This window comes from Xyrauchen texanus, chromosome 21 (genome assembly GCF_025860055.1).
Source record: "Xyrauchen texanus isolate HMW12.3.18 chromosome 21, RBS_HiC_50CHRs, whole genome shotgun sequence".
Lineage (NCBI taxonomy): Eukaryota > Metazoa > Chordata > Actinopteri > Cypriniformes > Catostomidae > Xyrauchen > Xyrauchen texanus.
In genome coordinates this window covers 6,574,207-6,601,857 of record NC_068296.1, presented here as the reverse complement: position 1 = coordinate 6,601,857, position 27,651 = coordinate 6,574,207, and the positions used below count along the sequence as shown (strand labels likewise).

The window sequence follows — 27,651 nt, the reverse complement described above, 5'->3', positions numbered from 1 at the left end:
TTCAAACTGTTGCTCCGTCATTTATACTGACAGTAGAAGCAAACAGTTTATGCTAACCACTATAGCGCCCCCTTCAGCAATGCATACTTATGTTGTGTTATGAATTGTACTCTGACGGTTTTCAATGCAACACTGCATGAAATCGACCTTGCTTAACTACAAATGTCTGTGTACACACTCTTGTGTAGAGTATGTTTTGGCACAAAAAAATCACAGCTGTGATATTGAATTTGTATTTACAATGTGCATATTACGTTTATTTCTTATTTAAAAAAAGTGTGAAATTTTTGCACCACTAGTGTCACCAAACGGAATTGCAAAAATAAACCTTAGCTGCTTTTCTACATTCGACCCAAATGTTTCTGAGCACAGTGGGAATTGGTTACATTAGCATTTTCCAGAGTTCGGTATGGTAATTTACAGCGTTCTCGGCCTGAATTTTGCAGCACGGTTAGCTAACTGTACTCAAGACAAAGGACCGTGCTATGGAACGGCTTTAAGTCGCAGTCACACACCTTCACAAAGGCGAAATTCAGCAGGCAAAAAATAGTCATGAAAATTGATCGTGAATTTCACTCGATGGACTTCCGGTAGCAAAGAATTTCCCCTCGCTGATTACGCCTCAAATTCAAGTTTGGTAAACTTTGACAAGCGAAATCGCCACATTGACCAATAGGAAGTTGATTGGTTTGTTGGTGACCTCTATGTGGGTGGTGCTTCGTACACAGCTACTCTGAAAATTCACAATGGAGAAGGATATCATCTTAGCGGATGAGTCTCACCAAGTATAAAGTGCTGCATTAAAAAAGGCTGCTTAATTATATTTTTGCTGGTTTCACACGCGCTCAACGTCCACCCACGCAATCTTCGGCTGCAGAATTTTGCCGTGAGAATGTATGTGTGACCTTGCCTTTAGTGAAGACTCACGATTGGTCAATTGTCAGTTATTTTTATCCTAACCTTGATTTCGCAACACCACAATGGAAAAAGAAATCGTAACCATAGTAACAAGCCTGGATGGGTACAAAAAGTCATTATTCAGCAACATTAACCGTTCGGCCCATTGGTGAAAAAATTGCCCGTTGTTTTCAAACAGCTTTCCCAAATAATCCCACTGGTTGATGTTTGTTCAAACAAACAAATAGACAAAGCTCAATAGTCCCGCCTAAAAATAATGCCATTGGTGGAGAAAATGTTGCGCTTTTCAAGAGAACCAACCTATGAAAGGCTTACTTATATTTGTCTCCGCATATGAAGCTGGGATACAAGAAAGTATCTGAACAAGAGATGGGCATTTCAAGTAATTCTGTAGTCAAGAACACAAACACATAAAAAAACTGAGTAATTGATTACTTGAAATGTACAATTTAAGTTCAACCTTCAACATTTGAAACTATTATTCTTATGGAAAGAATTAGCACTATGCATAAACAACAACATTCATTTAAACATACATTCGATGTCTCCTGAAGTGATACAATCACTTTAAATAATTCAACATGTTTGTTTTTTTTGAGTTCACCATTCCTTTAACAACATCATGCATCCATAGCACCAACCAATTCATTGAATTGCAATGGCAAAATTTAGGTGGGAGAAGCAGTTTCATTGTTGTCCATGGCAGGAAAAAACAAAGGAAAATCAAATTACAATATTTGAGTAGTGTTTTTACTAGTAGAATATTTGAAGCTGAATGAGTACTTGATTAATCGATTACGCGTGCACATCCATAATAGGAACATTGAAAAATGTACATCCTTTCTAAAGTACGAGAGTTATTTATGTTCCTCTAAGGTAAGTGACCTCTGAGTCAGCTGAGGTAACAGTTCTAGTGTGTTTTGAACATTCTTCCTGGTATGACTGATTTGGTTTTTGGGTCAGAGAGCACGAGGAATTCACACAGCTGATGGTTCGAGCAGTTTCTTGCTTCCAATGTTGTTGCATTACATTACAAATGAGTGAAGTCTGAGTCACGAAGACTAAAGATGATAAACGTCACTGTTTTCATCCCTCCGCTGACCCAAACTCACTCCTTTTCCCATAATCCCTTTTTTCATCCCTCTGATTTTAATTTCAAATCACTCATTGCATGCGTTTCAAACTGTCACAAAACAATTTCACAGTGTGATCTGTGAATTCCCACCAGGTGGACTAGCATTTATGGGATTGTGTGTGTGTGGATTCCACGACACTGCTCTTATGCAAGACAGGAATTTCCACGCCTCCCCCACCTCACGCAGAAATACTCCCAAATATGCAGGAAAGCAAACAACAGGACCCTTCTATGGCTCAGACCCAGTGTACAATCAAAGCAGGGCGAGATGCTTGCATAGCTGCATAGTTTACAGGTGGAAGAGGTTTTTTGTGGTATGTCACATATGCTTGCTCATTACTTTTCACTTTCAGAGGGTCGAACGTCCAGTGAACACACCTAAAGCATTTCATTAGTCATAAATGTCTCAAATCCCTCAAAAGCTCTTTGAAGACGCCACTTAGAGCTTAGAATGCCAAGTGCACAACATGATATTTCGTGATAACATCACAGAAACTCACCATACATCCTTTATGGAATCATTGACAGACAGTTTGTCTAGCTCTCTCTGGCCTATTACCTGCACTAGGCAACATCCAACTTTGCATACTATCCATACTATATAGTAGCTGTCGACCGATATATCGCAGAGGCCGATAAATCGATTAGGAATCAAACCTATGACCTTGGTCTTGCTAGCACCATGCTTTACCAGTTGAGCTACAGGAACATAAATAAATCACATTAAATATGAATGAGCTGACATTAAAGTGACATCCACAACTAAAGAGTCGCAACAGCAAAAATGTACACAGGGTCAAGGGTTAACATCCTCAGAATGTGTGTGGTAACTACTAGGCATGAAGGACTGACACATGAAGTAGTAGAATTCAGACAGTGGGGCATGTGAACTCCAGATGTTTAACGCTTTCCACTACTTATCTAGATAAGACACACCACAGCCAGGGTCAGAGGTCACCTGGCCTAAGGTCACGTCTACTGACGTGTCAAGTCACCAACCTACGCAACCAAAGATGGTGTTCATATCGCAAAAAATATAAGCACGCGCGCGCGCGCACACACACACACACACACACACACACACACACACACACACACACACACACACACACACACACACTCAGTGAGAATTACATTCTATGTGCAGTACTGTATACGGCCAACTACTTTTCAAATAGGTTAAAAAAAAACAATGTTGCTTAGATTTAGTGGGAAAGTGACATAAAAATTATATTAAAGCAGCATGGAAAACTGGCACATGGTTCAAGTTTACTGTACATTGTCCAGTGTATACTGTATACTGCCTACCATTTTCCAAAAAGTCTAATATCAAAACGTGGCCCAAATTGATCTGAATTCACCCTATGTAAAATGTGAAACATTATATACAGCAAATTTTAATTCAACAAATTCAGTTATTTTGCAATTTTACACCAATTTTGTATATTAAAAAGTCTGTATTTAATAATGAATCAGGAAGTAAATATCATAGTTGATATCGCTGCTGTTCATTATATTGGAAATGGAAGGTAGGGCCCAATGAAATTGGAATTGATTTGTAATCGAATCAAATCATGATATCATGATGTATCACAATATACTGAATTGTGACATGTGTATTGCAATACGTATCGTAACGATGCCCAGCCCTAGTATGCAGGGTGCACTTGTTGTTTAAGGCAAATTTGAGCAAATGTAGTAGGTCATCTGGGTGTTCCATATGTACAAAATGTATACATTCAACAAACTTCTTTCTTTCAAAAATAGTAGGCAGTATGTCATTCTGAGTATATACCCAAAGACACAGAAGGAAGCAAAGAGATTATCAGAAACTAGAAACGGAAGGAGATATTTCACAGAAAATGCAGAAAGAGACAAGTCAAAGTCAATAATTAGACCTGACCTCAGAGTGACTAATTACAGAGCTGCATATCTGCGCCTGAGAAGCAGACACTGTCTAATGACGGTTCACAGATCGAAGTGTCTGTCTGTCTATCCTTATTCTTAGAAACCTTGTTTGGCTGGTCGAATTAAACTGCAGTTAAATGATTAAATCAATGCATAAAATCATAGCAATTACAACTTGCATCTTATGCGATAATTTGTTGTCATGTTTTGAAAACAGTTGTAACAAAACATATTTTTGTCCATTAGGTGCCTCGAGTGACTGTGATGATTTTTTTAACTCTAGTTTGTATCAACATTAATGTTAATAAAGCTCAGTCTGGTTCCAGAAGTAATAAAAAGATAACTATTATACCTTTAAAGCGGTCATGACCCCTTTAATACAATTTTCCTTCGTCTTTTGACATATAATAGGTCATTCCAGTATAAAAACATACTGTAAATTTTAGAACTTATAACTTCCTCACTGCAAAAAGAGGATTTGTTGAAACCAAGTTGCCAAAATGACTCATTCCCTACTTCCTCCACATTGTAATGTCACACTGTGGTAGACATTTGCATCTGACTGCCTCAACAACAACACATCAACACCTACTTTACTTTTAATCACTTCCACAGCCACAGCCAGTAGCAGTGAGATGGCAAGATGAGAGAGCAGGTCGGTCAAAAGCAGAGAGCCAATCATTACAGTGGGTGTGTATTGTCAAGTCTTAAAGGAGAAGCAGCACCAAAACAGAGTCTTTCGGACAGAGGGTGGAAAAAGATAATGTTTTACAAATTTTTTTTGGTGCAAAAACTTTTAGAATATGTGAACCTTAAGGAATATTTTAAAATAATAAAAAAGGCATTTCATGGCCCCTTTAAAGACAGTTTGGTTGTTAATCAATGGTATTTGCTTCTAATGATACAATCAGTCCATGTTATTTAAAAAAATATAAAAAAAAAAATAAATAACAGAATTTCTGGTGAAGATTTAAACTACCCATGATCCCAATAGGAGAAAATCCACCAATCAGAGATTTGTGGCAAACTAATATTTTCTTCACAAAATGTAAAAATCTAGTTCTTGTTATCGTCTCATTATTTAATGCCTTATTAGTCAAGTCATTTGGATACAAAACTAAAAGTGGAGGCTGATTGGTTATGATATATTATCACACTATAAAACATCAAGTCTGCATGACCATTCCTGGAAACAGCGTCATTCAGGTTTACTGACCTCTGGATTCCTTTTTATCTCTTTAAGATTTTATATATATATATATATATATATATATATATATATATATATATATATATATATATACACACATATACACACCCACTGCACCAGCTGTAAGGATATAGGCAATTCTACCCAGATTATGATTGTTATATTATTTATAATTGTTAAATAATGAATCATATCTGACCATGATCCATTTACACCTGGCATTTAAAGTGGTCAATTGCTATCTGATTGCGATTCGATCACCGAAAATGCATGCCAATGCAAGGTGAAAATGGGTCATTTGTGGGTGTTGAGCGTTAGTGGAACATGTCTATAGTTAATCTGCTAGAACACCTGTGTGAACTTTGTGAAAAGGGAATTTATATCATACATCCACTAGAAATCAGCGTGACAAGTAATAAGTCAGAGTAAAGATCTAGACTACTAGACAACATTGTTCACAGATGACACTCGCTGTGATATTCCGTTATCTAATGCAATGATATTCAGACATAACAGGTCTAAATAATCTTTGGGGTTTCTATATATCTGTCATCTTGAACATTTAAAATCACTCACATAAACAGTGTTTATGGCCTTCAACAGTGCAATATACTACCTCCAGGAACAAACTTTCTCTTGATACCTCTGTAGGTAAGATAAATGACTTTGGCTAAGTGTGTGTTTGTAGTTTTGTTGGAGATTCCTGGGTTTACAGCCTGACTCTAGACATTCAAATTCCACAGTTCTGCCTCATGTGTGTTTCCTACACTAAACACTTTCTGCAGAAAGTTCTAGTCGGATATTCCACCCACCAGCGCTGTGCTCTCAATAAACATGCTATGGTAGAAAACAGCCTCCTTTGTGTTGATCAGAATAAAGAAAGTCACAATGGTTTGGAACAAATGAGGGTGAGAAATTGACAGAATTGTTATTTTTGGGTGAACAATCCCTTTAATGCATAGCAAGCAAAACTAACAAGTACAAAATAAAAAAAAACATTAATTCTAGAGAATAAAACAGAACTAAAACAACACAACAGACAAAACAGAGGATAAACCAAGTGAAAGGGAGAGATTAGACAGAATGAAAAATAAAGGAATCGATAGGGATCATGATGGGTGATTTTGATCTAATATAGAATGTTGGAAGCGTCTGAGCTATTTGAGATGAGTGGGAGAGGTCACAGGTGTCAAGACTTTATGTTGGACCTCCTGCTTTTCAAATTAGTGACTGTTTGGGTGTGAGAGCGATGTAATCTGCCCTTACCAGAACAGACGCACAAGAGCATGTGTGTTTGTGATATCCTCTTTGGGGGAAATTGCACAAGCCGGTCAAGAATTCTTTTGAACACAAAATCCAAAGAAAATGATACGTTTTAAAATAAGATTTAAATATATATATATATATATATACACACACACACACACACACACACACACACACACACACACACACACAAGCCACAACATTAAAACCAACTGCCTAATATTGTATAGGTCATTCATACTGCCAAAACAGTGCCAACACACATCTCAGAATCTTCTCACCACAATTGTACAGAGTGGTTATCTGAGTTACCATAGACTTTGTCAGTTCTGCTGATCTTCTGGTATTTTCACACACAACGGTCTCTTGAATTTATTCCGAATGGTGCCAAAAACAAAAAACGAAAGTGAGCGGCAGTTCTGTGGATGGAAACGTCTTGTTGGTGAGAGGTCAACGGAGAATGGCCAGACTGGTTCAAACTGAAGTCTACGGTAACTCAGATAACCACTCTGTACAATTGTGTTACGAGTACTATCTAACTGTGTTTTATGTGTGCTTGCTTACGTTTACATTTACGCATTTGGCAGATGCTTTTATCCAAAGCGACTTACAGTGCCCTTATTACAGGGACAATCCCCCCGGAGCAACCTGGAGTTAAGTGCCTTGCTCAAGGACACAATGGTAGTGGATGTGGGGATCGAACCAGCGACCTTCTGATTAACAGTTATGTGCTTTAGCCCACTCCGCCACCACCATACCATTCTACTTCATTCTAAATGTTCCTCTGCTTTGCTACATTGATAAAATGTTTGGCACAAGTCTCGCCATAATGTCTCCCACCATCTGCTTTCATAACGGTCAATGCATGGTTTATTAAAAGAGTTATAAAAGGACGTGTGTTAATGGAGTTAAAAAATAGTGGCGTTAAAGGAATTTGCGTTAACTTCAACAGCTCTATATTAGAAACTTTCTCAAATTTGGGATTATAAAATAGAGAATACTTGATGCAAAATATAATGTTTCGTGACATGTTTTTGTGAGACTCAGTGCTGTATTCTGGACCTGTATTAAGTGTATAGATTCATTCCAATAGTTTCAGGCATCACTTTAGCTCTTTAAGAATTCATGAATGTGCACGGTTGAGCTTGCTTATGAACCACTGCGTATTTGTGTGTGTGTGTGTGAACATGACTACCTTATAAAGTGAGCATGAGAATGTGACCTCCAGGGGGAAGTCCTACAGTCAAGCTTAAATGGTCTTCTCCTTTTCTTCCTGTTCAGCACCTCCCCTCTCTCTCACAAATGTACTTCCTCAAATTCCTTCATAAAATGTCCATCAAGATCTATATTATCATATCTTGGCTCACTTTCCATATTTGGAAACCTTCAGAAATATGTTTTGCTTTCCTTCCTGTATCACAGTCATCTGCTTTGTTTCACACTAAATACTCTCACACACACCCCAGATCATCTCTAGGATACAAGGCATGTCTGGGCCCCTCTCAGTTCTATTGTTCTAATGCCCTAAAACATGTCAGAAGGGGAGCCCGGGAAGTGCTATAATCCAGATTCATGGTGTAGTTTTCTTCACGGTTTAATACCTTTTCTCTTCTGTGGTACACAAAAGAAGGGCATTTTCATGATGCATTCTTTTCCACACATCGAAAGTATTGTCTGACCAGGGGACATCAAGATCAAAACACTATAAAATTAATTCATACCACTTGTGTGATATATTAAAGTATTCTAAAGCCATTCAATAGCTTTGCCTGAAATTTAAGTCGCCATTCAATCAAAATCTTATCCTTTGAGTCTTTAGTCTCAAAGAAAAAATAGTCATAGGGGTTTGAATTGACATTAGGGTGACTAATTGATGACAGAATTCACATTTTTCAATGAACTAATACATGATTTTCAAGCTTGTTCAGACAAACCACAAAAACACACTCAAAACAAATGATGTTTATTATCCATGCATGGCACAGAACACAGCTCGGGCTGCTCTGAAATCAGTGACAAGCAGATGGGTTTTGCATTTAAGGATGGAAAAGCTTCACGAAAAGGCTTTTCATTAAATACTGCTCTGATCAAATTAGTGTTAAGATGTTGTGGAGGCAGCCGGACTCAATTTCATTAAAGCGTTTGAGAGTAGAGGGTTTGTGTGGGTGTATTTGTGGTTATAAGAAAAGCTCATTCATTAAGCAATGATGGATTTCTATGTGTGTGGACCCCTTATGTTGACGTTAAGGTCAGGTTAGAACTGGAGAGCCCAAAGCGTCAATAGGTTAAGTGGATACTTCAGCCTAAGGGTGGGCAGTATGACCAAAATCATATGGTATGAGTAATTTTATATCACTGTCACTGTATAGATAACAATTTAATTTGATTTTTTTTTTTCCAAAGCAGCTTTACAGAAAATCATGCATAAACAGAAAATGAAACTGTAATATCTATAAAGTCTTCATTGTGTAGTTTGATTAAATATGATTGCAAATCGTGTATAAAAATAAATAATTAAATAATAATTGTATTTAGACCCCCAACGAGCGAGCTGAAGGCGACTGTGGCAAGGAACACAAAACTCCGTAAGATGATGGATAATGGAGAAAAATAACCTTGGGAGAAACCAAGCTGTTCCCCTCTGGCTAAACAGCAGGAATATAATGCAGGGCTTGACAATAAGGACTGCCCTATGGCCCGGGGCCAGTGTGAGAAAGATTCGGGCCAGTTGCTAGAACTGTCCCTTGCCTGATCGGGCCATTGCTGCATTTATAACATTAGTGCAAGCAAACAACAAGCGAGAGAGCACCAAAATTACATGGAGTGAACAAAGTCTTCTATCTCGCAAAGATGCAGAAATGCATAATATAATGGATGCGTCAATGCACAGTTGTGTGCACACATCAGCGGCAAACATCGAGCGCACTCTCCTAGCACTGTCCTCACTCTTTTCCAAGTGTCTTAGCAACAGCTATTACCAATGTGTAGAAAATTGCAGGAAGAAAAAAACACTTCATGAATTTCGTTTGGATTTAACGTGTTTTGCCACATTTTAAGTATCCCCTCACACTCAGTGTTCACGGTACGTGAAATCCCCACATTTTTTGTTTTACATGTTGGTGAAAATTAGTAATCTGCACATTGGAACACAAGAAATCAACGGTTTCTTTCTATAGGACTGAAAATCCATGTCTCTCCATGCACATGTCTCATCATCATCTCCCTCCGTGCAGCTTAGTCTGTTTAACATGTGTGCACTCTCTTAAAGGGACAGAGCACTAGTTTTATTCCCACGGTTAAAAAGCAAACAAATTTTCTCTCATTAATTCACTAGTTATTTGTATTTCAGTCAGTGTTGGTCTTTTTTGGGTGGTTTGGGTTATGTTATATACACATTGTTAATTCACAGATTAGACCTAATATCTACCTACTGTATATTACACATCACAACCAAGTCTGATCTCTCGGCCAATAATAAAATCTTTAAATCAGTGACTAAATCTTTGATCCTTCTTGTGAAAACACTACACATGGGCAAAAGTTGCATGACAGCATGACTAAACGGGTGACTGAAAACCCATCATCTCCTCCACAGAACCCTTGGCTTACAAAAAACACATGTGTAAATGGCAGGACGGCTGAGGTTAATATGATTATGAATTTATATCTGTAAAGCGCATATATGGGATCACATAAGGCATAAATTATATCTTGCGAATTATAAATGTGATTCAGTTTTGAGGGACATTGTATTTTTTTTCTCTCCGTCTTCTTCCCAATTCCCAATGCGCTCCAAGTCCTCGTGGTGGCGTAGTGACTCGCCTCAATCTGGGTGGCGGAGGATGAATCTCCGCGTCTCTTCCATGTCTGAGACCATCAATCCAAGCATCTTATCACATAGCTTGTTGAGCGTGTTACCGTGTATAAGTAGTGCGTGTGGAGGCTTCACGCTATTCTTCGTGGCATCCACGCACAACTCACTACGCGCCGCACAGAGAGCAAACCATATTATAGTGACCACAAGGAAGTTACCCCATGTGACTCTCCCCTCCCTAGCAAACGGGCAATCTGGTTGCTTAGGAGAACTGGATGGAGTCACTTAGCATGCCCAGGATTCAAACTCGCGCCTCCATTACTCCATCAGTGTCATTACTCGCTGAGCAGCCCAGGCACCTGGGAAACATTGCATTAAAAACACAAGATGTGTTAAAAATATTTATCTTCAGACATATTTTTTAAAGCCAAGATGGTAAAAACAGCTATTTGTCATTTTTGTGTTGGGGCCAGTGACAATCTTGCCAGGGCCAGTAAAAATCAGAAGCACTGGCCCAACCAGCCAGTAGAAAAAATCCTTAGCGTTGAGCTCTGTAATGCCAATATTAGTAATTTTTGTGCAGTGCAAGTCATGGTTTAAAATGAGCAAAGTAAGTGTTAAGTAATTGAAAATTGGACAAAAAGACAAATATATATATGCACAAATACTGCATACAAGTAGTTTCAGAGTTTTAGGAGACTGACTCTACTGAAGTGGGCTTTCTTCGCCGCAATTCTCTGATTGGTGGATTGTCCGCCTCAGGAACAAGAGTATTGTAGTTCTTCACCAGGAAATCCATTCAAGTTGAAATAATGCAGCCTGATTAAGCATATTCCATCGATTACCAACCTTGGTGCACAGGGTAGGTCTGTATTTAAAGGTTTAAGTCATAGTTAAAAATCGATTAGCTGATGGAGACAAAGAAACTGATACCAAATGGATGAGCAACAGGAGAAAAAAAACAGAACAAGAGAGAGGGCAGATTTAAACACACTCGAGTGTTCCAGTCAAAATCAGTCAGCAGCGCTGCCTAAACTACACTCTTTACTTACCACCAAATAGACTGTGTCTGTACTGACTGAGGGGAAGTTACACTTGATATAATATATCTGGTCACATGGGCGTATGGGAGATTAGCGTCAGCGCATTAGTGCTTCACCAGGTAAACAGGAAGATCAAATTCAGAAGAAAAGCTCAATCAATGGAGCTCTTTTTTGCAGCAAGATCGATTGATCCCACTAGACCACCATGAGAATGTTTGCACATGTGTTTGTCAGCAAGAGTCTGAGAGGAACAAAGAACAGAGAGGAAAGAGGAAAAAGAAAGAGAATCCCCAATCTTCTCAAATGAGAAGATAACACTATAAACTCATCTTCAAATCACAGAAACGTTGTGCCCTATGTAATTCACCTCAAGACTTCCTGTAGCAACCTTCATTTAAGTCAGTACGTTTACATGCGCAATTATAATAAAGATACAGCATGTTTTTGTGAAGTCAAGCTACAGTCTTTATATGTCCAAGTACACGTGATAAAATGCGCAACTAAATATTTGAATGAAGAACATTACATCTATTTTTCAAAGCAATCAGGGCAACGCAGAGACCAACTGTGGCGAGTTTAAGGTGTATACATGCTGGACGAAGCCAAGCTACAATTGCATTATCTTGGTCTGTTAAATCAGACTGGTAAGATTTCAGTTTGACTAAAGCCCAATGTATTGTTCGGTCAGACGCAAATGCAAATTTTGTCATCAGCAGAGCACTCGAGCACAGAACGCACCCAGCCTGATTTTTCTAACGAGAATACGCATGCTGCTGAAATTATTTGCACTAATTGGTGGATCCACAAGGTGGCAACACTCACATTTGAGCCATAGCTCTCACTAAAGGCAGGTGCACACTGTACGATTTATAATAGTCCTTTACGATTGTTGCTTGTCAGACTATATGATATACATTGTAGCCGAATGTGGTCCCAGTTGTTCCGATCAGTGAACGTGACTCACGTTTACGGGAGTGTTGCGGAATAGAAAGGAAACGGTGAAATTTGCCCACCATGGAGGAGCATATTTTCTCTCTCTCTGAAAGTCGGGACATCAGCATTTCCATTGCGTCAATACCACTCCATCACTAGCATAGGCTAACATTTACAAGAAAGACAGATTTTGTCAAATAGGCCAATAAAAAGACAGCTTGATCACAAATACAGAAAATTACAGATGTTGAGAATAAACGTGAGTGCGGGAGGAAGCCTACAGTAATAATGAGCTTCCACAAGCAAATATTCATTGTGGAAATAAAAATGACAAACTTCTCCATTCACTCTGGAGAAAACAAAAAACGGTGGGTTATAGTACGTCTTTCTCCTCTTTTAGATTAGTAACCTGTAGGCCACGCAAAATTTTGGAAATTCACAAAGGCTGATAATATATCACGCTAGCAAATTCCCTATGGATGATGCAAAAAAAATGACGTTGATTTCTATAATTGTATCCAACTGTATTTGCTGATTTGGATTAAAACGTCCCATAAATACTTCCCAGTATAAATTGTTCAATCTTTCAATTTTATTTTATTTATTTATAAATAATATCGGAGTGGTGTGAATCTTAACTAAAGACGTTTACAGATGTTTAAAGTAAATGTATTAAAAGAAAAATAGTAATTAAAATAACGTTGTAAAGAAAATGCTTGATAAACGTAAAGAAAAATAAAGAGAAAATGAAATCATTTATTTATTAATTCAGAGAATAATGCTTTCATATTGCTGACGTCTTACAATAAGTAAGTATTTTCTGCTTATATATTTATTAAAACATTTTATATAAAATGAAAAGAAAATCATTGAAAGTGCTTGAGTAGAGTGATAACTGGGCACAAATGTTGTGATGGTGCAAACACGGGTTTCTTTCGGGTGCGAGAGAGGAGCAAAATATCTCATCCCGTCATAATAGCAGTCACACTGTACGGCTACGATGCTAAATTTCAGACACTGCCAGAACTTCGTCGGAGGCTGAAGATTATCGCAAAGGCTATTAATCGGCCGTCTGTGAACATGTCACACTGAACGTTGTAAGATGCCGATTTTGCCCTGTGACGAGAGAAATCCTTTAGGATTCCCGAAATTTATCTCAGACGGCAGAATTGTGGCCAAAATCATACAGTGTGCAACTGCCTTAAGCACTAGATGATGTCATCGCTGTTAAAAAAAAAAAAACAGGAGATGAATGTGGAAACAACTGTGAATAAATACATCAAGAGCTTCAGGAAGAGGTCAGGAGATACCTGCATTTGTATAACTAGAGTCTGAAGGACTATAAAGACATCTTTGGGTGTCTAAACTCCTGAGGAGAAATAGTCCGGTATCTAATTTCAGTGCCAACAGCATGTAAAAGTGTGCACGGTCAAATTAAGTTTACTTTGAGAGGCTTGTGTACGTGTATGCAGACACTAAGTATATGTGTCAAAAACGAAGCCTACTAGGGGCTTAATGCGTTTAGATTACATTATAAACATGAATTACTGATATCAAACTTTTAAAGTGTGTGAAAACATACTGTTGTTAACATTTACATTTATATTTATTAATTTAGCAGATGCTTTTATCCAAAGCGATTGACAAAATGAGGAAGGATACAACATAACCCTTAAGATAATTGAGAGTTCATGTCAATTTTGCAGCAAACTTGCCACAAATTCGCTACTGATAATTTTCACATGCAAATGAGCTTTGCACCAAACTTACGGCAAATTGTCCACTGTTGCCAAAGGTTTGCCAGAAGTTAACCACTTCTGGAGAAGAGCTGCAAACTTCTGGCAAACATTTGTGGTGAATCAAATGCTCACTCTTTGTATGGGCAGCGATTCATCTTAAGGAGACAGTAGCATAAAAAGTGCTGCATTACAGTTTCAATTGCATCAAAAAAAGTACTATCCAAGACAGAGATTAGAGTGCAACAAGAGTTTTTCTTTTATTTTTTACGACTGTATGGTCTAAGTGCTCACAAAACAATGTGTCTTTAGATGTTTTTTGAAGACAGAGAGGGAGTCTGCTTCACAGATGGAATCCACATGCTAACTTAACCACATGCTAGCCTAACTAAAGCTCATACGACATTAAAACCAGAACAAACCGCAAGAACAAATCAATTGAACACAATGATGGAACCAAATATTTAAGATTGGGGAGAAACAAATGTAGTTAAAGTATTTTAACATGGAATTAATTACATCACACACATTTGAGGCGCTACAACAACAATGACATGAACTCCTTTTCATACAAATCAGGAGTACAAAGGCAGATTATCAGTTCAAAAACAAAATTTTCACCTGATTTCTCACACAATACTATCTTACGACATCTAAACACTTGTTAGGCAGTACATTTTAAAGTTGGGATGACATAATCAACTAAATTCACAAGCTTTTGATAAAATTTTGCAGTAGCTCCACTGATAGAGCATTGCATTAGCGCTGCAAATATTCAGGGTAGGACTCCTGAATGAACACAAGTCAACATGTTAGTGGAAAGTGTCAAAAGCAACACAAATTGATGTGGTTGCTTCAGCAATTACGTTTTTCAAGTTACGTTTGCTTTATGACACTTTCGACAAGGTTTAGGTTTAAGATTACGGGAAGGGAGGTTTTGTTGATATAAAACTCAATAGAACATCTTACAAAATTAATTGGTTAGAGAGAACATTTAATTCGCTTTTAGTGCCACACAATGGACATTTCACCTATGAACTGCTACAATACTTTTAAAGGGGTCATGACACGAGGAATCAAATTTTTCTCGATGTTTTGTACTTCCCAGTCCAAAAAGAGGATTTAATGACAATAAGATTTAAAAAGGCTTCATTCTCTACATCCGTATATTTGTGATGTTACAAAGGGTACTCATTAATGCAAGACCTCCTCAAAGACAGCACGACATCATCGCCTCCATTTACATCATCGTCTGTTTGTCCCGCCCACTGGTGCGTAGCTTATGTGAGTGAAAAGGAGCGTGCTGAACAGGTACAGCCATTCCTATACACATAGAAGAACATTTGCTGTAGTTGTTTTTGAACTAACAAAGACTGAAATTCCACGGAAGCGTAGAAAATGTCAGGATATTCCTGGCTGCGGAAATTTTGCGTCTCCGCATAGCCTTTTAAAGATGACAACGGTTGTTTTTGTTCCTGAACTCGTCAATGTGGATTATATGGTTTGGTTGGCACATTTCTCTAAGGATTCTTTTGATAACTATTGTGATTCAGACTTTGTAAATTAACTTTTAAAAGATGTAGCTGAACCAGCAACACTGGACACGACACAGTAAGTAACAAATCTAATACTAATGTTTCTGTCTGTATTTGTTTGATATGCAAGGAATTGTATTGTCAGCCATTTTTATCACAAAATAAACCATGATCAGGACTCCAATGCGGAGCGGATTGGGATTTTTACATGGTTATTTACCAAAGAAATGCACATTTTCTCATTTTATAATATAAGAAGAAATGTAGCATGGAGTGCAACGAAAGACAAGTTGTGTAGTATAGTGGCTGCGTCTCATCTGTCTCGTTTTACACACAACATCCCATGTTTTGTTTTTGGCAGAATTAAATGCATCAGGATTCCCTTTGTCACAGTTAATCAGCGAAATAGGTGGAATACCCTTTCATGATCGACCAGTGAAAATGATTGTTGGTAATACAGTGTTGCCCTTCAAAAATGTTAGCCAATCATAACACAGTGGGTGCAGTGCGTATTGAAGTCTAAAAGTGGCAGCACAGAAAACTGAGTGTTTCAGACAGAGGGCCAGAGACAGTGAAAAAAAGTAATTTAGTTCTGAATATAAATTCTCAGAAATGACAGCACAGTCACATTTAATTTAGCAGATGCTTTTATACGAAGGAAGGACACAACATAAGCGCACGTAATTGTCAAAGTAACGTACAATTGGAGTGGTGGTGTAAGTGGTCTAAGCACATAACTGGTAATCTGGTAATCAGAAGGACGCTGGTTCGAGCCCCACAGCCACCACCATTGTGTCCTTGAGCAAGGCACTTAACTCCAGGTTGCTCCAGGAGGATTGTCCCTGTAATAAGGGCTCTGTAAGTCGCTTTGGATAAAAGCGTCTGCCAAATGCATAAATGTAAATGTAACGTAATTGTTATGAGATCATGTTAATATGGTGCATATCCTGACTAAGGTTGTTGATGGGACATCATGTCTGACATCATCTCTAGGAACAGGAAAGAAAATGCAGGTATGCAATATTCCAGATGGTTAAATGACTCACGGAGTGACTTACTTTCATGTCTTACTGCTTGTAGTCAAGGACAGCAGAAACACCAGCAGAAGGTCATTGACTGTGAGGTGTAAAGCTATTAAAGTGTGCTGCTCACTTTTCTGTGTAAAGATGCAAAAGTAGACGCAGACAGAACGGCTCCATTATTTGTATGTATTGACGTTTGTCTCCAAATGGCAGGTACAAGCAGACTATTCAAATTAAAGATGATGCGTCACTTATTCCTTGTTAACATTTTCTCATATATTAGCTTAATGTACAGAGTCAAGTACAAGTAAGCTATTTGTTGGTTGATTTCTATCTAAAAGTGTAACACTGTGGCCTATTCCAGCACTGTTGATTGACAGTCAACAATGGTTAATTTATTGTGCGAGTGAAAGTGTACAACTTCACGGGATTCTCCATTAAAAGAATGTAATAATCATGCACTTTTAAGAATGACTAGACATCAGATATCCACCAATGAGCTGATATTGAAATATGTATTTTTGCACATGTCTAAAAATGACCACCCCCATTTCTTATGACACAAACAAGCTTCTATTCCCTGTCACACACACCAGAATAGCCTCCACACAAAATTGTGATTGCGCTGCAATTTTCGTCTTTAGCTCCCTAGTGAGGGTGTGCCACTGTCAAATATCATCTAAAACACGCTGAAACATGTACAAACATATAAACATGTACATAAATTCTGAGTTCAAACGCACAGGTTTTAACAAATCCCGGGTAGATAACATGAAATACTTCTTTAAAGTTGACATGTCTTGCTTTCATGACCACATATCAATTGTGTCTGCATGTAAAAAATCATGTCACACCGTAGCACCATTTTAAATGAACTGGTAAAGCCAAAAAGGTGATTAAAACTAGAGGAGAAAAGAAAAAGAATTGGCGAGATTGGTGACACCAGTTACACCATCTAAGACATAAACCTTAACCCTAAGAAATTCATATATGGTACATTTTCACCTTCAATCCTGATATAAAATGCACACAGATATGTAACAGCCCTCAATCCCTTTTAAGAGAGGATAGACAGAGAGAGACAAACAGGAAAAAAAAGAGAAGAGTAGCACAGTTATGACTTCCAGCTGTGTTAAACGACTGGCCCACGAGCAGGAAGTCCAGAGGAAATGCCTTCGTCACATCCCAGTCCTGTGATCGAAGAGGGAATAATCTCTCCGTTCTCCCCTTCTTTGTGGCCCCTCATTTCAATCTTTCATTCCATAAAATTTTTCCTCATGCTTTTGTGGCCGTAAGAGTATGTTAGTGTGTTGTATAACGGCTTACCTCATATCTTCCAATAAATCACATTCTGACTGGTGTTTTAAATGCAGCCTGCCGAGCTGCTCCGTGTGCGTGTTCTTCAGTTCCTGTGTCACTTTCACCTAAGGGGCAAACGAGATCATTAGAGCCAAAGAAGAGGATGGTGCGTGCCATTTTAACACACAAGAACACACTCAGTCCCACACAAGCTCATTATTTTGTTTCCAAAGAGTTCTAAGCTTCATCTATAAGAGCCAGAATGACAAATTCACAAACTTCATTAACAACAACACAAAGACAAATTGCTGATCTATTCTTTCTTTAAAAAACATAATGGCACTCCATTGTTATGAGAATAATTAAACTATTGTCTATTGGTCTAAACCATAAAGGTAGTAGCACACACTGATCTCAAGACTGATCTAGACTGCACCTTATCAAGAACCAAGTAACACTCATACCAGCAACATGAGGAAATCTCCTATTTTAGGTTTGTCTGCAGCGAGTTGCATACATAAGCATGCTGTATACACCCAGAAGATCCATTTAAAACGGTTTGAATGTTTTTAATGCCCAAAGTACACATCGGTCAGACGCGAACGCCGAGCATCCGCGTACAGGACGCGTGACGCATATTTTTAATGCGCAGAATGTGCATGTGCCTGGAATTATCTGCACTAATTAGTGGATCCACAAGGTGGCAAAACACACATTTGGCCGTTGCAGTCACGAACAAGCACTATAAGATGTAATCACCACTAAACATCAGGAGATGAAGGTAAAAACAACAACAACAGTAGATATACACGTCAAGAGCGTGTTTGTGAGGAGGTCAGGAGATACCTGCATTTGTGTAACTGTAACCTGTAGGAATATGAAGACATCTTTATGGATCAAACTCCTGAAGAGAAATTGTCCACTGTCTTATAGCAGTCGTGGCATGCATGCACCAGCCGGCAGTGTATGCACGCACGGTCAAATGAGTATACTTTGGCAGGCTTGCGTTGGACTGTACAAAGCGTTCACGTCCAATTTGAAGTATACCTAGGGTTTAGTCTGTTGATACGCAACCCCTTTTTTGAGCACAAACCATGAAAATGACACACCTGAACTTAAATGGTGGAGTATGGACACAGTTGTAGTATCTTTTGAAAGAAGACACTTTGGGCTTTATTTCCCCAAGTTTCAGAATTAATATATGTTGTTATTTTTGAGAAGTTAGAAAAGCTGAAGTTTATTGTAATGGAAATATTTTGTGCTGAACATGTTTTTATGATCTAAAAAAACAATATTAAAAGTACCAAGACAACCCAGAAATACAATGTTCTCAAAGCCAGAAGTCTAAAGAAGTTACATTTCAAATTTGAAGATGATCTGACAAGAAATGAGGTTCCTGCAAGCTTTTATCTCTGAAAAATCGCTGGAAATGTACAGAGTAAAATTAAGGCTCCGCCTCTCAAGACGACACAAAATCTGACTGCACTGCTTTGCTTTTATGAATAAAACTACGCCGCATTTTTTAAAATAGACTTTGGAGACAGGCTCATTTTGTTTATGAAACTCTAAAATGTAAGATAATATACAGTTTTACAACATGAATGCTGCTCAGATTGCGTAGTTTGTTGAAGAGTGATGACGAAGGGTAATTCTTTTAGGCAAGATCTCATGTAAACAATGGAGAATATATAATTATTTCTCAGATTTATCACTTTTATGGACAAAAAGTGCTATTGGAAGTTTTTCATTGAACGCTTGGACATTGACAATTGACCCAAGTGTGGCGAACTGGATTCATCTGACAATCGCGTATTCATAACAAATGTATGAAGTCCCGTTTTGATATTGCATGTTTTCATTTGTACTCCTAGCACAAATAACTAAATTGCTGTTTCTGGAGCATTGCTATCGTGAAACAGAGATCGGATATAAATACTGAACCCTTAGACCTTTGAAAATATGTATAATTTGTTAACATTAATTACATTTATAAACGGTAAATGATATATTAAAATGTAAGCAGAGTGAAGTCACTACCGCATGCGGGCGATTGCGTATCAACAGGTTAAGGGACAAAAAGAAAGGAACCAGGTGATGGTTAACAGTAACACCTGGTACCCTTTTTGTCCTGAAGGGGTCTATGTTGCATTCTTTCTTTTCTAATTGAATACAAATTATTTAATTAAAAATTAGCACAACAGAATGTCTTAGTTTTTGATATGTCCGTGTTTTGCTTTAATGACAGCATGCATTAAGAAAATATTCCAGAGCATCTTGTGTGCTTCAATGGAAGCAAGAAAATCTGATCTTTTGTAGTGAAGAATTTAACATGGTCACAGTCACAAATTTAAAGGAATGTTCTGGTTTCGAAACAAGTTTCTCAAACGACAGCATTTGTACAATAAAAAAGTTAAAAAAGTTAAAAACACATTTACAGTAAAGCCAAGTGCACACTAAATTACTTTCAGTTGGCATCCTGAGACTCGCAGTCTTGATGCGCACACTAAAGGACTGAACGCAGACTGGGGGTTTTAACTACATGACCATTCGTCCCAGAGTCCTGATTGAGGCCATGTGTACTACTGATATTAAGATGTGTTTGGGTGATCCAATCACTAATGTACAAGAGAGATATCACCGACCACTTGTTTTTGTATTTTGAGGGTAAAGCCTCTGATTTCATGACATCAAACATCAATTATTACGTCTGTGTTTTACTAAATAATAATAAAATCACAAAAATGTAAAAGAAAGTGCTAAAAACCGGAGCACATGTTCTCTTTAAGATGCACTCAGTAACTTTAGTCTTTGTGTCATCTTGGATTTACACTGACACCTAGTGGCTTGGATGCAGCATAATTTCAAATAAATTTCAGTTTCAGATGCCATTGTAGAAATTTTGTATTCACAGTCAGCCATGATTACTTTAACCAATGACTGAAAGTGTCAAATAACAGGACAGTTACTGAGATTAAGCAAACAGTATTCATCTGGTCATGTGATTCTAAAATGGCTGCCCCCATGTGTGGACCCTCTCAATGTACAACAAAACAGTTTTTATAAGGTTAATGATATGAGTGGAGTCTTCATTTTAATGTGAGTGGTCATGTTTTCCTACATAGATTGCAACTTTACAATACATGCCTTGAGAGTTAAACTTTTTTTAAAAAGGAAAAAATTACTCTGTGCACCTTTAATTATACGCAAACATGGTTTATTGAAGAATTCTAAGTTATTTTAGTGCAGTACCTGTAACTGACCTTCCAAAGTGTGTCCTTCTAAGATCTGTGTCCCAATTGTGCATGTTTATGCACCTTTTAAATTTTCCAATCATATGCTTATTTCCCTTTAAATCTTCAAGTAACCGGCGTAAAACCAGCTGTATTAACTGCGGATCCTTTAGCATCGTCCCATTTCAAACGGATCACATCTTAAAATTACAATAACTAAATTAATTCACAAACTTGCACAGTTTATTGTTCGTAACGTCAACAAATATGAAAGAGCGGCCCATTTTTTGTGCTTATTGGAAAGAAAAACACCTGAAAACTATAAAAACAGTGGGTAGAGAGATGTGGGTGATTTTCTTTTTCCTAATTATTCTTTGTCGACAGACATCTAGTGTAAATATCAAGCTGTTTTGAAATCCGTCTTTGCGTCTGCGACTTGTCGTGGCTTGACACAAGAGTGTGCACACTACATGACACTACATGACACTACATTACACTACATTACACTTTTGCTCAAAACATCAAAGGAGATGAGCTTCAGCCGTGTGCATTACGCTTAAAGGAATATTCCGGTACAATATAATAATATAATATAATACAAGTTTAGCTCAATCAACAGCATTTGTGGCATAACGTTGGTTACCACAAAAAGTAATTTTAACTCATCCGTCCATTTTCTTTAAAAAAAAAAATCACAAATCTGGGTTACAGCGAGGCACTTACAATGGAAGTTTTAACATGATTTTAGCTTGATAAATCACTTACTAACCTTTTCTTCATTGCCATGATGACATAATGCTGTAAACCCCTAAACGATGATTTAAACAACTTTAAAGCTTACATAATACATGCGTTTTAACTGAAGAATTCATGTAAGTGCTTTTATAAAATTATAAGCTTCACATCTCTGGCTTTAAACCCTCCAAATATTAGCCCCATTCACTTCCATTGTAAGTGCCTCTCTGTAACCATGAGGGGCACAGTTATTTTTTTATGGTAATCAACATTATGCCACAAATACTGTCTATTGAGCTTAACTTGTATTGAACTCACAACATTCCTTTAAGATTGGTGCAACAAATGTAGGAATTGGAATCTAAGAATCAAAAAACCCATTCTGGTCAACCACAAATCTGAATATTGCCTGAATAAGCCTATGATGGCCATAGCCCTGAGTTCAATCATGTTGTGTCCAGATAGAAGCCATACCTTGATGTTTGGGGTTAAGAACTTTGTAACTATGCAATGCTCAGTAGCACAACATGGCTGAGAAAACCCAATGGGACCGGACCAATGAGCCCGGGCAGGTTGACTAATATCTGGGGAGAAACTGTTAATTAAAACAAAAGCTCTCTACTTGGCAGGTGAGGAGATAATTGGCTCTGTAACAACTCCCTAAAGGTTTAAAGCCAAGGAGAATGGAAAAACAAAATAGCCCGAAAGCAGCCCAGCACCCAACGCTGACAGCATGATACAATGTTAAAGTTGCACCATAACACCCAGTATGACAGCTGGCTGCACGGCTCTCATCAACACTTTGAGATGTACAGGTGATACATTATTACTCTGTATACAAGAAACACTTACACTGGCCTTGTGCTTGTGAGTCATAATGAAACAAAAGTGTATAATCACAATGGAATATTTCCAGGCATGCATGTAATGATATCTCAATGGAAAATCCACACTGCTAGCAAACATGTGGATATATATGATCATACCATATATTTGGTTTGGAAAGTACAGAAGATACACACCATCTTTTCAGCACCTGCATGATTTAATCTTTCTGAATCATATAAAGATCACCTAAATATTCACACTAGCCATTATAGAAATCAATAGAATACGCTTAACATAATTTATGGTGGATTTCAATGAAAATAAATATTCTCTGTGAGACAACAACCACAACAAATGAATAATATTTACCTCTTTGTTTAAGCCTCCGATGCATGGTGTCCACTACAGTGGACAGAAAAGCCATTTTTAAGAATTCAAGGTGGGATTTTTACCTTTAAGCCTTACTCATATATGTGTCATATATGTCATTGTGTGTGTTTTTTTTTTTTTAAATACTCAACATGACTGTCATATATGTCATGTGTGGTTTTTTTTTTTTTTTTTTAATACTCAACATGACTGATGCACCAGGTACCTCTGTAATATTTTCCATTATCTTCTATTGAAATGAACTGATTTAAATTTTGTGTGGAAATTTGCAATGATTACATTCTTGTTTTGAAGAACATTTAAGATTGCTTTGTGATTCAAAGACTTGTGCATAGGGATGTTAATCTGTGCTTTTAAAACATCGTATTGAGAATAATAATAGCACAATTGAGGGGTAAACCTATGCTACATGCTATCTGCTCTCCCCCTCTTCTTTAGACAAAGCGATTGCATACAACTCAGACGTCAACCTTATGGATTTTATTTTGACTGTATGATCCAATGCATTGATGCTATATATATAGATATAGATATGTGGGTGTATATATATATATATATATATATATATATATATATATATATATAAAAAAAACAATTGTACGAATCATAACAATAGAGGGTGTTAATGCATGGAAATTTCACATTCCTTCATATAGAATGTGGGACTTCAGTTTGAAACCCAACACCCCTGCTGTCATCTTTGCGTGTTTACAGTAAAACACATCTTTCATTATCTAAAAACTCACGTTCTCTTATTCACATATGCTTTCAATATATGCATGACATTTGGAGTCACTAAAGCAAGGTGTGATCCGACATCAGGATATATGTTAAAAGCATTGTGTGATCGAGTCCAGTTGATTCGGATTAGAGTGAAAGAAGCCCCACACAAAATACACAAAACAAACAACTCGTGGCTTTTACCGTTATCCGAGGACAGATCTGTCCAAAAAAAATACTCCCTCACCGTGTCAAGTAAATGTGTGCTGGCTTTCACGAATATTCCTCGCTGCTGTGGCTTTAAAAACAACTCTACGAGAAAAGTCTGTTACAACAATTTCAGCTACAATCGGGAAAACTGATAGATTGTTTCTAAGCAAACGGCTGCTGGTTGCAAAGTTGCAACTTCGGGACAATGCAACAATCTTGCAAATAACTGATTTCACGCGTTTTTTTCTTCATTTCAAGAACCCGTTTCTCCCAAAGAGGATTTCCTACCTTTCTTGGCGGAGGCTGCATGTTTTAACATTGGCACAAATGGAGTAATATTCCCAAAGAAGCGATTTCCAATGCGATCGGGGTAGATAATTAAATCCCTGTGTCGGGAAAAAGGGGGGAAAGGAGATCAGACTGCAATCCGATCGCGATTCAGACGGCCATGATAGAGCACGTCCACTCTGGCAGACGCTGAGCAAACACTGCGGATCAGGGGAGAAAGTCATAAAACACAGAATATGCCTCCAAAAAGCAGCGGGCTCCGAAGTGTAAAAGCAAGCCCAACAGCGCCCCGGACCGGAAACAACAAACCGCTAATCCGCTAAAATGCTAATCCTACTATGGTGAAGGTTACACTAATGAATATTAATCACGTAACGGGACGCTAGCTCAATAGGCCTATTTGATTGGCTAAAATGCAAAAGTTGGCCGGCCCCAGTCAGCTGGTAAGCATGAATATTAATTAGACACCGTGATTGGACAGTCCAGGAAGACTACGTGGCAACGTCACCGCAATAAATACATTTTCAAGAGCTACACTTGGCCGCTATGGGGTATTTCACGATATTTTATTTACGAGAAGAATTTAACAGAATTTCACACAATTCAAAATAGAAGTAAAGTATTACTTTAATATGTTAACAGGAGTAAAAAAATAATAATAATAAAAAAAAACAGTAAAGAGCTAAAGAGTATTAACTTTTATAAAGCCTTGGATATTCCCTTTTGAATCTTAATATTATATGCATTGTATATTGTATAATGTATAGCCATTTGTATTCTGTATATTGTCGATATACCTTTTTTCCTATAGTTTATTTCTTATGCTTTCAGTTGGTTTGTCATATTATACTGCTTAAAGCAATACATAAAACATTTAAAAAAAGAAAATGAGAGAATTTAACAGTTTTGTAATGTATATTAATATGTAAAATATATTTGTACATATTTCCGTATGTTTTATGAAACCCCTCACTATTATTTTGTTTATATCTCAACTTTTAGTCTATATTTCTTTGCGTGTTTCTTCATTCTGTACATGTTTAATGTGGTGTGATTTAATGCAAAATAATAACACATTTACAATCGATCGAGATGTAAACAGTGACGTACCGCTGTGTGTTTTTTTTGTGTGTGTTGTGAGTACTGTTTCTCACGCATGTTCGCGTCCGCGGGCTTGCCATGGAGCTATAAAATACCTGGAGAGGGAGAGAGAGAGAGCTATCCGTTAGCATCCCCATTCATCTCTATGATTATGCTTGTCTGACACTGCTCAGCTAGCGCAGGATTCCCAAAAACAAGCGAAACAGAGGCTGCCATCTTTGCTCACGGGCGCTCAGAGTGTCACGTGACTGATAACTCGTCAACGGGAAAAAAATATAAATCAATTTCACGCTTTTAAGAGTCCTTCAAAAACAATCCGTCACCGGATGACGATGTTTTATAATGTAATTAAATAATTTAATTTGACATTTTTCTTGGATTTATTTATATTTCGTCATAAAACACGGCTACTTTTGAATGGCTGTCAATGGAGAACCACCCGATGCTTTTTGCCATCGGGTGGTGTAGTTCCACCACCTACCAGCAGGTGCTCACAGATACCCCCTGGGGCTTGCACAGCAACAAGGACTCGCAATCGATCGACAGGCCATCGATTGAGGTACTCCGTAGGCCGTCAGAATAATAATCAACCCCAGATAAACCGATTCCCCTGTCCTCTTTGTTTGGATAAAATGCCATTACAGTTATAGAATACAGTCAATACCCCATTGACTAAAACTACTACTGGCATGACACTCTAAAGAGACAAGAATCTATACAGAAGTCAACATACTGCTATATCTAAAACATATTACTACAAAAATAAATAAACAATGTAAGGAACTGCCCTTTCCTCCTCTAGAACAAGCCTTTATTCTTCTGGGATAGCTGTCATTAGTGAAATGCGTATCAACTATGGAGGAACAGTGCTTGCAACATTCTTGGTCCTATAAAATCATTTTCTTTAGATTTTACACAATCATGCACAGCAATAATCAGACCTAATGACACTAACAACACGCACATACATTCATACAAGTTAAATTGGGCAGAGCTGTCTGGAATGGCTTGGAGGGCTTGGGGGTGGTGTTCGGGTTCCCCCAACTCCAAAATCCCAATATAACCCCTGCATACAATTATAAACCATCCAATTATATTTAGCATTTTGCCAACAGACAGTAAAGATTGGTGGGTTTGACATCTACATTTGAAAAAAGTGTATTTTATTATGCTCATACGTCATGGGTTTTGTGCTGCTCTGTGTTTTGGCCTAAAATGCAAGCAGTTTCTGATTATATACACACACATATAGTAAGTAGTCGTATTGATTGTTTACAAAAAAGAAAAGAAAAAAAAAAGACGACATTAAATCACTCACCTACATGGTTTCATTGGGTTCTTAAAGGATCATAATGTTCACTTGAAGGGCTTTTATGCTCGCTATATTATTAAACATTACAAAACATGAAGTATCATGTAAGAGAGTGATAACAAGTGTACCATTTAAAAATTAAACATGGTGGTGTGTGAAATTCTCACTTTGCTATTTGCCAAGAAGTCAATTATTGATAATTAACATATGCTCGTCTCCTTTGCCAGGCTCCCCAGGGTTCTCTTCAAGGGCACTAATCTGAAATAAAGGCCCTATTTTCTCTATGTAAACAGTCCCTTTCTGCTATAGTTATGGACATAATGTGAAAGTTACAAGATTTGCCACCTTTACATAGATATGACAGGAGTTTTAAAATTGGATATAACTTTATTAGCATGCAATTTTATCAATCTGGTCTCCAAATAAACACATATAATGTTTAAGTCTTGTGGCTATGCTTTCGAAAGTGTGTGTATTTTAAAGTTTATCCTGGTGCAATGCATTACACATACACATATGTTAAAAGCACATTACTGTACATAAGAAATGTTACTTGCTTTTAAAAACAAAGGGACAAATTACCTGACTCGTGAACCAGTATACATTTTGACAAAAATTGCTGATAGCAATCTGAGTCAAGCTAAAATCACAGTACGACTTCATAATTAATACAAAGTCTATCAGAGATCTCCAAATGAGGACGGAATCTCCAAAAGAGGGCAGGGTTACTCCAAAAGGGGGTTTCGCACAACTCCAAATCGGGACATCACTTTCACACACGATTAAGGTTAGGGAAAGGGTTATGTAGGGCTCCCTATATCTTTGCTGGTGTTTTGGAGTTCCAGATCCTTTTTGGAGCTCTGCCTGTAGCTATACCCTTCTAAGCAGTTTGGCTCTCATGTCTCTGCAGAACAAAACTGAGCTTTTCCCAATAAGTGGTAATTTTTCAAACCATTGATATTCCCTGCTTTCATTGGATAGTTTAGAAACGCCCATCACAGTTTGAAAATGCCCTCAG

The 27,651-nt window shown here is 37.6% G+C and overlaps 1 protein-coding gene across 2 annotated transcripts in view; it reads right to left on the bottom strand.

The window, feature by feature from the left end:
- LOC127661635 (F-BAR and double SH3 domains protein 2) overlaps positions 1-24,485 on the bottom strand; it is a 111,020-nt gene extending 86,535 nt beyond the window's left edge. Inside the window, exons 1-2 of one of the 2 annotated variants that reach the window (XM_052152436.1) lie at positions 24,221-24,485; positions 17,847-17,944 (exon numbers count right to left, since the gene is read on the bottom strand). In XM_052152436.1, the coding sequence (XP_052008396.1) occupies positions 17,847-17,944; positions 24,221-24,241 (119 nt within the window). In that variant the 5' untranslated portion in view covers positions 24,242-24,485. The remainder of the gene's footprint in view (positions 1-17,846; positions 17,945-24,220) is intronic. The other variant, XM_052152437.1, reaches the window with a different exon arrangement.
- Between the last annotated feature and the right edge of the window lie 3,166 nt (positions 24,486-27,651).